General features: G+C 38.4%; 1 protein-coding gene across 3 annotated transcripts in view; it reads left to right on the top strand.

Annotated features, from left to right (window-relative positions):
• Nucleotides 1-15540, top strand: part of LOC121854333 (glucose dehydrogenase [FAD, quinone]-like) — a 79571-nt gene that overhangs the window by 62955 nt on the left and 1076 nt on the right. Inside the window, exons 8-10 of one of the 3 annotated variants that reach the window (XM_042348930.1) lie at nt 2780-2943; nt 6097-6274; nt 15245-15467. In XM_042348930.1, the coding sequence (XP_042204864.1) occupies nt 2780-2943; nt 6097-6274; nt 15245-15467 (565 nt within the window). Of the gene's footprint in view, nt 1-2779; nt 2944-5506; nt 5685-6096; nt 6275-15244; nt 15468-15540 lie in introns of those variants that run through there. The other 2 variants (XM_042348931.1, XM_042348932.1) reach the window with 2 other exon arrangements.

The raw sequence follows: 15540 nt of genomic DNA, 5'->3' as shown, positions 1-15540 counted from the left end.
TAGATAATAGCTAACACTCTTTTATCACCAAGCTGTAACTTTCTCATAAACGATAACATTAATCACACCAGCTAAACCGCAAGTCATCACACTTACACTACAGTAGTCAAAGTTACTTAAGTGTGAAAGCTCGTGGTGAATAGACTTGGTTTGTCAGTAGCTCAGTGATGTGGCTTTTGTATCGTGCAGTCAACAGTCGTCGTTGCCAACACAGTTACGGCGTGTGTATGTGTGTGCTGGTGTGCTTTGTACGTTCGCGAAGTAAATTTTCGCGAACTAATGAGGTCACGAACTCGGAATTATCGCGAAATATTGAGATAGTATACTCGGAGAAGATTTGGCGACGTAAAACAAACACGATCTGGGAGTTTTCGCCAAATTGGTGGAGTTTTCGAGAAGTAATGAGGTCGCGAACTAAGAGAAGGAATTTTCGCGAAATAATGAGATTTAATTCACGTGAGTAGGAAGGTAAGAAGAATATTTTGGACTGGTAAACACATTAAAAAAAAGATTTAGGAACAGTAAATGCAGAAATAAACCGTACAATAAACTTAGAAACCATGAACGAATAAGTAAAATTCTTATAATGACAAAGACGAGGTTCTGGCGCAATATAATTTGTGTCATAATAAAAAACTGAAAAGTCAATCGTGGAGGAGTGGTACAAGATATTCAGACCAGCAAACAATGATAATGTAGATGTAAGAATAGAAAATAGAATAAAAAGATATACAAATTTGATAAAAGATAAAGATTGAGATTAATAGGACCGAGAATCAGAAGAGTTAGTATAGATGTAAGACCCAGACGATTTTATTGAGCTGAGAGAAATCCCTGTCCTCTAAAGGGTTAAATTAAAAAAAAAAAAAATCTAACTATCTCTAACTTAGATACAATCACTTAACATTAAACAAAATTAAGATTAAATAACAGAGAGATTACCTATGTTAATATTATCTTTTAAATGGTGTTTATTGGGTTATCTTATTTATCTTGAGTTGATATCATTCTTAGATTAATTCTCAAATGTTATATTTCATAGTTTATCTTAAAAGTTGACTTATATCTTTTATCATACGAACCTTTGATACTCGTGATGTAGGACGTGTAAATATGTTAACAAAAGATGACCAAGAGCAACAGGGTCACGTATTTCTCAACCTGTACAGCCAGCCACTCACCCCAGCACTGTGTTTACCTCTACTGTGACGCCACATTGCCCCCCCCCCCCCAGGTGTGTGTTGATGGTAGAAGTCTGTGTAGGGTGAGAGCTTATGATTCTGTGTAGGTTGTGAGTTGTTAGTTTACAAGGTGTATGTAATAGTCGTAAAATCACTCAGAACAAACTTATTAAAAAAAATGGTATTTAACCCCTTGAGTACGAGAACTTAACCCACTGTGTAAGAGAACTTAACCCATTGAGTACGAGAATTTAACCCACAAAGTAAGAGAACTTAACCCATTGAGTACGAGAATTTAACCCACAAAGTAAGAAAACTTAACCCATTGAGTACGAAAATTTAACCCAGTCAATTGACTGGAATATGGTCACCCAATTCGTGTTATCTAATGAGGATCTGGGTAGGTCGGCGCTGTACATAAACTAGATAGGGCTAGTATCCTAATTGGTTACTGGTTCAGTAGATTGGCCTGGCTGTATTAACTCATTAATGGCTATATCAGGATTACAGTGCTTAATAGATAAGGGTTTAAGTAGTCAATATCTAAATAGTTCGTATGAATTAAGGGCCAGAAAAGGCTGGGAATAACTAGGCCATAACCCGGATTGGTTAGAAGCCAAATAGGCTAGTAGGTGAATAGGGGGTTAAGGCCAAGCTAAGGTAGGGACTAGGTAGGCTAGGGGGTGAGTGAATAGGTAGGTCGGTAGGTCGGTCGGGCTGATCGGGTAGGTTCCCGGGGCCACCACAACATTCCTAACTAGGACTTTCACGACACTGAATGAATCTAGTGTGGCGGCGCCCGGCGGCCCCCGCAGGCGGCCACGCCACCCACCCCGTGCGTTGCCACCCTGTAAAGGCTGTCGTACTAGCAGTGAGTTAACTTGCCCGCTTAGTGGAAGTAATCGTGCTTCAGGCAGCGGAGAAAGAACTATCAAGCACCAGCCACTTGAGTTATTGTGTGTTAAATTGGGAAAAGAGAGCTATCGTACTCCTTCTAGGTGATTTATCGTGTACCAAAAAGTAGGAGGAAATCTATCGCAACATACATCAGATAGCTAAGTGAGCTATCGTCCACTAAACACATTAGTTATCGTGCGATAGGCAGCAGTAGAAGACCTATCGCACACCACCCACCAAAATTATCGTGTGTTAGGCAGTAAACAGAGAGCTATCGTACGCCAGCCACACTTATTTTGCGTTAGGCATGTGAGTTACATTCTCTGTGGCATGGGAGGTAAATTATTCTATAATAGTCACACCTCTGTATATCTCCCCCACCATATTATGTTTTTGTAACTTCTGTGAACAGATTGTATGTACCATTGTATCATAGAGTACAGTACTGTAAACTTAGCAAATTACATAAGCCATTACAGTGCAAGTGATTGTATGTATGCGTGTGAGTATTTATCCAGGAGTTGCTTGTTTAAGATCCCTTCTCTCTCACTGTGTTTGTCTGACTGTCTTTGTATTTGTCTTCTTCTCACCTCCATCTTTACCTTTGAGTGTCTCTCTTTCTTTCTCATTCTCCATAACTTTATTTCACCATTTCTCCCTCCCCCTTATCATCACTGACCCTTCCCCCTGGCCTTCCTCAGGACCCCTCACAGTGCTGGGAGGTGTGGAAGGCCTGGCGTTCGTCAAGACCAAGTTCGCCAACCAAACAGACGATTGGCCTGACATAGAGTTCCACTTCATCTCCGGGTCGCCAGCCTCCGACGGTGGCCGACAGATCCGCAAGGTTCACGGCCTCTCTGAGCGTGTAAGACAAGGGTCCTCACTGTCAAGGTGGTAGTTAATTAAAGGTGGTGACTGTCAAGGGTGGATATTGAGGGAGGTGACTATCAAGGGTGGATATTGAGGGTGGTGACTATCAAGGGTGGATATTGAGGGTGGTGAAAGTCAAGGGTGGATATTGAGGGTGGTGACTATCAAGGGTGGATATTGAGGGTGGTGACTATCAAGGGTGGATATTGAGGGTAGCGGCTGTCAAGGGTGGATATTGAGGGTGGTGACTATCAAGGGTGGATATTGAGGTGGTGACTGTCAGGAGTGTGGATATTGAGGGTGGTGACTGTCAAGAATGGATATTGAGGGTGGCTGTCAGGGTGGATGTGTGAGGAGTGGTGACTATCAGGGTGGATATTGAGGTGGTGACTGTCAGGGTGGATGTGAGGTGGTGACTATCAGGGTGGATATTGGGGGTAGCTGGCTGTCAGGGTGGATGTGAGGGTGGTGACTATCAGGGTGGATAATGAGGTGGTGACTATCAGGGTGGATAATGGGGAGGTAGCGACTGTCAGGGTGGATATTGAGGTGGTGACTATCAAGGGTGGATAATGGGGGTGAGTGACTATCAAGGGTGGATATTGAGGTGGGGTGACTATCAAAGGGTGGATATTGAGGTAGCGACTGTCAGGTTTGGTAGTGAGGGTGGTGACTATCAAGGGTGGATATTGAGGGTGGTGACTATCAAGGGTGGATATTGAGGGTGGTGACTATCAAGGGTGGATATTGAGGGTGGTGACTATCAAGGGTGGATATTGTGGTGATGACTGTCAAGGTTTGATATTGAGGGTGATGAATGTTAAGAGTGGTGACTATAAAGGGTGATTTTTATCAAAGGGGATTTTAAGGGTTAAGACTCAAGGCTAATGGTTAAGAATGACTAAAGGGTGAAGTTTAAGGATGACTCAAGGGTGATAACTTAACACTCAGCTCTAAGATAGGTACCTACTGACCGGTTGAAATCACCCAAAATACTGTATACGTTACACTAAATAGAGATAATTGTTGTGTTGACTTTTTTCTGACATTTCTGACTGGTTAGGGACAATAATGTAGATAATCATAATACATAAAATTTTACAGCTGACAAAACTTAACCTAACCTAACCAAACCTAACCAAACTTAACCTAACCTAAACAAACCTAACCTAACCTAAGCTAACCTAACCTAACTTAACCTAACCTAACCTAACCTAACCTAACCTAACTTAACCTAACCTAACCAAACCTAACCAAACTTAACCTAACCTAAACAAACCTAACCTAACCTAAGCTAACCTAACCTAACTTAACCTAACCTAACCTAACCTAACCTAACCTAACCTAACCTAACCTAACCAAACCTAACCTAAGCTAACCTAACCTAACTTAACCTAGCCTACTTTGGAGTATAATTTGGCTATCTTATGGTAAACGACGTCTTTAAATGAAACAGCGCCAATTTTACCACATAAGAGATAATTTCCATTAAGTTATATAAAAAAAAAGAGTTATCCCCGTATTACAAAAACATTAGTTACTTTTTAAAACTTATCGGTGACATACTGTATATGTATAATGTATGGTTTAGGTGTGTATTATAATGTATATGTATTTCTCAGCAGGCAGTGGCATACGCAGATTTATATATTTATGTAATAGTGTTGTTGTATGTTATATATTTTGAAGATATAACCTTGATCTGGGGGTTATAATAGGTTATATAATTTAGAATTTGTATTTATAATCTTATATTTCAGGTTATAATAGGGATATAGTTAAATAATCTTGTACTGGATATTATAATAGGAATTTAGAGTAGCTCATGACAATGGTGTTATGCAACTTCCTTACAGGTTATGTAAACGTAATATTATTTACTTGTTAAGAACTTGGTATTATAGTTAAATTATAGTACTTATTTATTTTAAGCAGGGTTAGATATATCATTCATGGTTTAAGTGGGATTTGATTATTTATTGTTTAAGTTATTTATATTACAAATGTACCATCGACCTAATTGTTATACGAGGATAACATTCTCTTTGCGGTAAAATTAATACGATTATATATATTTCTTGTAATGATAACTATAAATGACAGGGATTACTGTAAGTACGACCTGGTAACAGCAGACGAAGACCTCACGAAGAACGAGTTTAGTGGACGACATCTGAACAATGACAACGACCGTAGTAACTTTGCCACCCTTCTCACCTCGACTCTCATAAAATTCATTGCTAACATTTGTATCACTGTCTTATTTAGCTCAAGACATTTGTTAAGTTTTATTTTGTTTATATTTTGTTTGTTTAATTTTTCTCTCTCACTAATATTGTTTAAAGTAGATGGCTTATTTAGCAAAGTAAAATTTGAGTGTTTTGTAAAAAATATCATGGCTGAGTTTTTTTTAGTTTCAATATTTTCATTAACTTTGGGAATCAGGGAGTTTTGGCTGTTTGTGACAACTTTACACCTTTATTATTATCATTGACCCACTGACTCACCTGAACCTGTTGACCTGTAATCACAATGACTTGGTGAATGGCCTCTAACAGACCTGGAGAGGGATGCTTCGGTCTCTGTCTTTCCGCGACAACTGGAGTGTTCTCCCGACACTCCTGCGGCCACGGAGTCGAGGCTATGTGGCCCTGAGGAGCGCCAGTCCCTTCCATAAACCCCTGATCTATCCCAACTACCTTACCGACGAGCAAGACGTGAAGGTGATGGTGGAAGGTAGGGCAGCCTGGCACCCGCAGCATCTGGCGACGTCTAGGGACAACATGCAGGAGGACTGGTGGCTGCGGCACGTAGTTCAGTGCATTGAATCTTTTCTTATTACATAGTATTTTTTTGTGAGTTTTAAGCTGTGTAACATATTAATTCATAAATCCAACTTTTTTGCAACATGGTCGTCAGCCACCACCCTCCTGCGTTACTGTGGGAGTCAGAGAAAGTCATGGTGGCGGACACTTGCTACTGACTAACACTAGAACGAGAGACCGCTCTTAGACAGATAGACAGACTCAATAAAACACACACAACGATTTATTTGACTCCTACACATAATAATGTTCCTGGACGGTCGACCTTACTTCCTTTTTTTCTCTTCTTTTTTAGCTTTTGGCAAATAATTCTCCCTTTTCAGACTTGGCAGCAAATGTTTAAGCCAATATCGTTCCGAGACAGCTGGTCGGTTTACCCTATGTTGCTGAGGCCCAACTCGCGCGGGTACATAACCCTGCGCTCGGCCAGCCCCTTCGACAAGCCATATATCACCCACAACTACTTGACCGACCCTCAGGACGTCTTGGTCATGATTGAAGGTAACGGCCAGCCCTTCCACACTGCTGTCCCCGCTCTACCAACACCCCTTTGCACCGTAATAGACTAACTGTGCCTCCTCCTCCAGCCCCGCCCGCAGTACTACCACTCCTTGTGTACAGTAACCTTGCACTTTTTACACCTGCCACTTGTCGCTATGTACACACGCCTGTATAAAAGCAAAGCAGTTCTTACATATAACATCTATTGTACGCATCTGCAAATAAGCACACCAATTCCCACTGTATGCTATACCTCCACGTAAGCCTACCTGGTCGCGCTACATTAATCGCAAGCCTCGTACATCCTGCTGTGTCACCTACACCTGCAATACACGCCAGCACACTCTGCTGCTACATTCTCAAATCCAGACGAACATTCACTGGTACACACTCCTTATCCCTTGGCGAATGTTTTATATTCAGACTCGACAGACTACCCACACTAAAGCTTTATCCTGACTTCATCTACGTGTATATACTTGTATATAAACCTAGCATTTTACTCTATATTTTTACACGTTCACATAGCATAGCCCTTGTCACTACACCTTTGCGTGTGCACACAACAGTTCCCGCTGCATCACACTGTACATATATATATACACAACAGCTTAGCACTTCCCTCTGCTTTTTGTACACAGCCTACTAGTTCCCGTTACAGACTCACACATGCACGCAACCTAGTATTTTCCGCTACACTTACACATGTATTCAGCTAGCAGTTCATGGTGTAACTTACGCCAGTCTTGATCCCCATCTGGTCTCATAAGTCAGCCAGGTACGTCCATTTGTATTGTAACGGCATAACTTTGTCTATTAACCTGTCCTGAAGCATCTTGGTTCTGTAAAACTAACATGTTAAAACTCACATTCACCTCAAAATCCTTGATTGAGAACCATTACAAATCCAACCTTCAGCCTGCGTTCTATCTACAGTTCTTCACAGTTATGTAAGCAAATGTAGTGATGGCAACACTTAATTTAGCTTCCTAAATCAAGTAAAAAACAAAAAACATCTGGGGTTGTAATAGAATTTGGTAATCCAAAAGATGAATTACATTATCTTGAAGATATTAACATTCAATTAAACAATGTTGGAGGTGGCAACAACTGATTTACCACACCTGAAGGAGCAGTGGTTGAATTAGAAGTCGTGAAACACACCTTGAATAAATCACCTGAAGACTAGTTCCCAGGTTATTTCATCTAAAGATTAACCACCTTAACGCTAACGCTAACCTAACCTACTTTAATCTAACCCAACCTAACCTTTCGGGCAGCGTAAAGGTGTTTGATCATCAGGTGAAGTAAGCTGGGGGACTAATCTTTAAGATCCCCATAATAGCTCAAACTACCTCAATGATGCCAACACTGTGTATACATATTAAAAATCAACACATTTTACATTATCACAAACCATCGTTCCTTAACCCAGTGCATGGTCCGGATTCTCAAAGGATTTTACGTTTAGTTACCTCCTGTGGATAACGATAATTGTGAAAGCGTTATTAATTGGTTCATTACACCGTAGAGAATTGTTTTTGTCCACAACCTTGGGGGAAAATATTACTTAAATATCTTTGAGAATCTTTAGTATATAAACCTACTATTTTGTGATTGGTTTATTTTTAGTAGATTTTAGTTCCTTCAGCTGATCTTACTTACTACGATAAAATTACTCTTAGAATAGAATTAATGATAATGCATGCCAGTAAGGAGATTGACTGCGAACCCTGTGTACTGTACTGGTGGTTAGCTGAAAGATCTCATTTTAAGCATTAACTTTTTCTTGCCTACACCTAAAAGTATTTATGCGTTGACCAAGCTTAGATAGTTTTTTTGTTTGCTACCACTGCTATAGATTGTCCTGCTTCAAGCTTAATGTGTTTGTTTTTGTTTGTTTCCACTGCTTCAAGCTTACTGTGTTGGTTTCTTATTATTTACTGTTCGTATTTTTTTCTTTGCTTCATTTTTCTCGCACAGCTTTATCTTATTTTTGTGCTAATTTTCTTTTTTGTGTTGTTCACTCACCACTTAGCATAGTTTCTATTATTCCTTTGCTTTTGCTGTAGTTATTCTTCAGTTTGCATTACTCTTTGCTTATTTTTCCTTTCTTAATATTGTTTCTTTGTTGCTTTATTACTATCTTTATATTAGTGTTCCCGTTTTTATTAGGCTATGTTTTTTCTTCCTTATTATTATGTACAGTACTTATCTTTAGTCTGCTCTTGTGTCTTTTTTTATTCCCTTCGTCACTTACAGCTTAAAACTCATCTGTTTGTCAGCTTGTCTGCTATTTTCCTTATTTCGTGTAATACTTGTGTGTTTTGTCCACGTGTCTCCGTTTCCTGTTTTTAATTGTCAATTTGCTTTGGCCGTTATCCATAATCGCAGCTTTAGCTTTGTCTTTTGCATAGCTGGACTCGTGCAGTGACCAGTAGCCTGTGGTATTGATGCTGTTTCCCTTCTTCCTACGAGGCGACGACACATCATGATCTCTAACAGCTAAAAAAATATAGTAATAATCACCTCAGACGTCCGTAACGGAGATACAAACAAAATAAGTGTCTAAGAAATCGGATGATTGGAAGGTAAAAATTTTCAACTATCTTGTAAAGTAAGTTTCATCGTATAGCGGCCCATACACGTTCAATAATATTGACAGCAATATTTCGTCAAAATCTACCGACCACAAACGACTCAATAATATTGTACAATGTTCAGTTGTGCTCTTGTCGTCACCCCGTGAGGGTCTGGTTCACTGACCATGGATATTGACAATGACGCCTATGTAGCTCTTGCTCTGGCAATTTATCTGGGCATGAATAAAGAAAGCGCAAAAGGAAATGCTGGATGAAGAACTGTCTGAAGAAACGACATCACTACATACATGAGAATCTCCTATCGGAATTGCGCTTAAATGAGCCAGACGACGACTACAAGAATTTTCTGAGACTGGGTGTAGAATGTTTCGACGACTCACTGAAGATGGTGGTTACCCCACTCATTGAGAAAAGAAATACTGTGATGCGAGAAGCTGTTTCATCAAGGCAGCGGCTATCAATTACATTACGATACTTGGCCACAGGGAACACATATGAGGACCTGAAATTCATAAGTGCTATATCACCATAATCGATGGTCCAAATTGTAATAGAAACCTGTAAAATATAATAGTGTCTCGAAGATTATATACAGGTAAGGATACAAACATTACTGAAGTAAAAAAAAAGTATTTTAAGGATGCATACATCATGGAAATATATACTGTAGGTGTTGCACACGTCACATTAATAATTGCCTAAGATCAATGACCAAGTAAATTACTATAATAATGGACATTAACAATAATGACATCTTCCATAGCGCAGGTAGTTCACGATATAGCTGTATACATTCCAGGATGAACCTCCTGTCATTTTTTGTAGAACCCGACATGTTTACCGGTTGACCTCACTACACAGACTGACGAAATATTGAACAATATAATTGTAGCTGCCACAAACCATTCAATATTATTGAAAACCTGTCAATAAAAATCAAACCAATTTTGATTTCTTCAATATATTGCGTATACATTCAATATCACCCATACACGACCAATAATATTGTCAATATCATAAATATTGAGTCAATATTATCGAACGTGTGTGTGCCGCTTCTGTCTGGCAGTACAGTTATGGACAGTTAATTTATACGGTGCTTAAGATGAAGCATAATTTAATCATCCTAGTCCTTCTTAAAGATAAATAAATAAATAAGAAAACTGTGAATGATGTGTCGTATACTCTAAGCCCTTTAGGATATTACTTGTACTTTAAATTTCCACCAAAAACTGTTTGTGTGGTGATCCAACAACTCTCACTTTAATAGATTTTCTAACACGTCTTGAGCTGAGCTTAGAATTAAAGACCTTGATGTTGTTATAACTTATTGCTGTGCTATAACAGCTAAGGTCTGTACGCGCTTATTCTAGTAATCAACAAATAAAAAAATATTTTCTTTTATTTTCAAACCCGAAAATAGAATTCTTAGAATTTTTATGATGTGAAAATTGTGGTAGAATGATTGCATGTAGTCACCGTACATAAAAAAATAAAACAATTTAAATTGATATCTTATACTTCAAATTTATATATATTTTCATTGATATTATTCTTATTATTTTATTTTGGGCTTCACGGCACCAAAAATTTCGAAATCAGGGTAATAAATGTTTAATTTTATAGTTGTAAAAATCATAGAATGTACTGCATGCAGTTTTCCACGACCTTTTATACACAGATTTAAGAACTAAGACTCGAGTGAACGTCGTTGTATTTCTTGTGAAGACTTCTCGTGTTGCCTGCTGCCCTCTTACTGTGATGTAGGTCTTCTCAGCGCTACACTCAATTATATCATTGACGAAAGAGATAATTTTATATTAAAGTCCAAAAGATATGCCTCACTCCAGTGTTGCTCAGCGGGAGATAAATTCCTACAGAGAAACCTTTTATGATTGACTGTGGGTCTGAAGGTCCCTATAATTAAATCCTCTTATTATTAATTTAATGGTTTTCGATGATTTCAACCCTCCCATTATTAACTGAGGATAATCCCCATTAAAAAATATTTGGGCTTCAAAGATTTCCCAAACGTATTAACTTGCGTGGGAGACCAGCAACTAAGTAAACATCCCCTTCCATTCGTTGTCTTTTAACTGAAGAAAACAATTCGGATCACATTGATTGGAATTCACACTCTACAGTTGGACTTTGATTAAATTTTCCGATCGTTTTGTCCGTAAAATTTTAAAGCCATCAGTCCGCCATAACAAAACGTGGAATTATTAATAATTTCTTTAAAAAATGAAGCGCGACGTTCAAAATAGTCTTTGCTCTTATCTCCAGTGTATAATATATATATATATATATATATATATATATATATATATATATATATATATATATATATATATATATATATATTTCACATAATAAATTAAGATTTGTATATGAGTTAAACTAAAGATATTTCACACTATAGTCGCCCTTTCGTTTAAACAAAATAAACAACCGAGACACTGTACATAGCAACAGTAATGTTTGTAAATATTTTTCCTCACAGCTGGCCGTTAATCCGAGTCCAAATACAATAAAATTATGTTTTCATGATTTATACCGATAAGTTGAGTTTTTTTTGCAATGTATACGGATGAATTAGAGTTCAATTCAGGTGTTCAAAGTTGTCAAGATGTATTTTTGTACAATGTATTATGTGTGTGAGCCCTTAAACCGCTATTATCCTCTTCTGAACTTTAGGCGTTGAAAACAATCTCATACCGACTTTGAACCCTGAACTGATACATTAAACCTATAACTACTCTTGGAAGCATGTGTATTTGTGTGTAGTGTTTTGTTTAAGTAGCAGAGTGTGACAATTTGTACTATATTATAGTTATTGTAATAGTGATGATGTGCTTGGGAGAGGCTGTATTACTGAAGGTCTTGTTTAAGTATTATTGTGACTGTTTAAGAAAGAAATACTGTATTATGTTGTAGTAGAGGTGGTACTGGTATTTAATGTAATAGTAGTGGTTGTAGTACTAGTAGTTGTAATAGTAGTAGCAGCAGTAATAGTAGTAGCAGCAGTAATAGTAGTAGTTGTACTGTAGTACTAGTAGTTGTAATAACAGTAAGCAGCAGTAGTAGTAGTTGTGTTGTAGAAATATTGGTGAAATCTTTAAAAACTAAACAAATACAGTAAAATAACAACAACATACATATAAAGTTTTCTAACAAATATTAATTAACCCTTCAAGAGGGCAGGAGTTTCTCTCAGCCGAATAAAATCGTCTGGCTCTAAAGAGTTAAGCTACGTATCGATACCAAGATGAACAGCAACACAAAACTCCCGCTGCTATTAATATTATTGTACTAATATCTAATATCACTGATCACCCGAGGATTTGCCACCCTAACACTAACCTTACCTAACCTGACCTGACCCCCTCCCCCAGTTAGTGTTAAGGTGTTTAATCATCAGGTAAAATAAGATAATGGTAATCTTCAGGTGAACACAGAATACAGTCACCTTAACACCAGAACTTACACATACTTTACATAGTTTTGATATCTTTAACTACGTCAGCTTATCACAACTGACATATCCTAAGTGTCAAATTAGTGTTCAGAATTGTTTTATTAATTAGCAATTTTTTTTATATCAACATTTATGGTAAGAGAGTGAAAGGAAGGAGTCCAGGGTAAAGAAAAGTTCACAGTCGCTTTTGAGAATACCCTATTGGTTTAAGTGACGAGGCGATGAGCAGCACATAACTTGAGGTCGCTGGCTTTCTTGGTTCACCAAATTTAGATTTATATAATTAAAAAATATATAAAAATCCTTGACATGACACAGGTACAGGTGACAGTCTTACTCCCGCTAAGGCAACATTACATATATACGTATACTTATGTGTAAATGAGGCAGAAAGTCACATCAGCAACCAAGGGACTTGGTCACAATTTTCGTGATGCCATATGGCAGCAGGGTCTACCATTAGACAACACATTATTCTTCCAATATCTTCCCAGGCGGTAGTACCTCCCTGTTTGATAGCTGCCTTCTACCTACTATCTACAAAACATACTGTAGCAGCCTCACCCGAGGTTAATCCAAGATGTCAGAACAAATCCCGAACTGCACTGGCTAACCATTTCACTAGAACGCGACCCCCAAATTGATTAACATCCAGGTCCCCAATTACTGCTGGGTACATTATAGTTATCGTGAAATGGTGGTAATGGTTTCAGAAAGGAGAGTAGTAATGGTGATCACAGTAGGAGGGATGGTAGTAGTGTCAGTCTCTGTCATAGATAGCGAGCGTCACGTGGCATCCCTGTGGTGATATAATGAAAGTGATGGCCGAGTGAACCGAGTTTCTCCAGGACCCACACAGCGCCTCCTCCACCACGGTGTAACATTACCTCACTCACAACCATACACCCATTCACCAGGTTACGTCACTTCCCATTTTACATCGCTAAAGTCCTCCCAGCAACTCAGAATTCTTATGAGACTTACAGTTGATGAAAGAGAAGTAGTGTATAGAATTTCTGCCACTACTGTTTCGCAAAGGATTTAGAAAGTGTTTCAGTGGAGTCCCAAGTGTGTATTCGTATGAGTAATTTATTACACTAATGTTTTATTGAAATTTAACAAAAATGCATTACTGTTGCGTTACAGTTTTAGATATTAAATTAATTGTCACGAGAGGAAGTGATATAATATAGCTTTCTCCAACGGGCACCTCAGACAATTTATTCGTCAACGTAGGTACACACATCCAGGCCCGCCTTTGACTTTCACCATTCGTAAACTAGAATACAAAACAATATGTAAAAAAAAAATATTCACATTACGTGTAGCAGTCTATGCTCTGGATTACTGTTGGAAAGTTGTGGGATTATCTTCTGGCCCACATCTCACACTTTTTTTTCATCAATAATTTTTTAGGATGTTAGAGCCCACTCGTCACTCACCACCACTTCTGTTTTTCTATGGCTCTTGATTATGCGTGTAGCTCCAGGGGAAAAATGGCAGAATGGAAGTAGTATGTTAATAATGGTGGCTGTTTTATTGCCTTAAGATGTCTCAACAGCCAAGATCTTTGAGGACCGTACACCAAGTCTCAGTTTTCTACACGCCGTGAAAACGTTTATAGATCAAGGAAGAATTTATTTTTTGTTTGTTGCTTTTGTTTTAAGTGCTTCAGCTACCAAGGCCATTAATCATCTAGAACAAGTTTCACATTCTTCGAGCACAAAACTTTTTAAAAATTCAGTGCAACATAAAGTCACAACATTCTTGCCGTGTGATATTGCTGATGGTGGTGTGTGGAGACTGAGAAATTGTGAGGAGTGTGACTGTGGTTGTATTATGGCGTTCAGTAGTGGTGGTGGTTAAACTTGACTGGGGTGTGATGGTGGGGAGTGTTGTGTTGTGACTGTAGTGATGTAATATGAGTTCTGGTGAAATTAATGAGACGATAATGATGATGGTCTAGAAGATATTGTTGTTAGTGCTGGTAAAGGGAGTCAATTATTAACTAAAGCATGACAAAAAAAATCACGAATTAGAACTGATACTGCATGTGTGAAATATACTGTCCACGGTAGAATTAACGTGTTCAATAGTCTAGGTGTAACTCATTCTGACAGACTCTCGAGGACTTGGAGTAAGCCTCGCTGGAAAGGTTTTCATTGTGTGCAATGAGTTGGTGTGTTGTTCCTGATGTCACGTCCCGGGAATAGCATAACATAATGACTCTCTGGCTACTAACACACACACACACACACACACACACACACATACACACACACACACACACACACACACACACACACACACACACACACCAGCATCACGTCTCTTGGGTGAGAGGAAGTACGTGTTGTGTTTTGTAACCAATAAACTGAAAGCAGTATGGATTTTTTTTGTGGAAGGGAAAATAATTTATTGCTTTTTGATGGTGCAGCTGATTATATATATATATATATATATATATATATATATATATATATATATATATATATATATATATATATATATATATATATATATATATATATATATATATATATATATATCTTTTAATGTGTTTTTTATATACATGTATTTTCCAATCCTGTTTCTTAACTTCCCTGTAAAATTTAAATCCATTATATATTTCACTTCATTCTCCCTTCACCACAAACAGTTACTGCGATTAGTATTATCTCTGATTTTTCCTCAGTTTATTTTATATTCACTATGCCGGTAACTGTCATTGTTATTATCTGTACTTTTCTTTCTTCCATTGTCTGTACCTCGATCATATTATTCATTCACATCATTTTATTTCATATTTACTGCCTACGCCCCGATTGGTGTCACCTCAGTTCTACCTTCACCTCCTGCACAAACAACACATCTTTCCCCTCCTCCCAGGTATCAAAATCGCACTGGCGCTGACGGAGACGCACGCGTTCAAGAAATTCGGCTCCAGGTTCTACACGCGACCCATGCCAGGATGTGAGCACGCGCCCCTGTGGACGGACGCGTACTGGGAGTGTCTGGCGCGGTATTACACATCCACCATCTACCACCCCGTTGGTACCTGCAAGATGGGGCCGTACTGGGACCCAGGAGCTGTCGTCGACCCCGAGCTGAAGTGAGTGTGTGTGGAGTGATTGTTTGGACAATTAGAATGACCCAACGAAACTAATTTTACTTAAGCCAACTTA

This window comes from Homarus americanus, unplaced genomic scaffold, assembly GCF_018991925.1.
Source record: "Homarus americanus isolate GMGI-L3 unplaced genomic scaffold, GMGI_Hamer_2.0 scaffold54443, whole genome shotgun sequence".
Taxonomy (NCBI): domain Eukaryota; kingdom Metazoa; phylum Arthropoda; class Malacostraca; order Decapoda; family Nephropidae; genus Homarus; species Homarus americanus.
The sequence above is the reverse complement of the archived record's forward strand: the minus strand, read 5'-3'. Positions and strand labels throughout refer to the sequence as shown.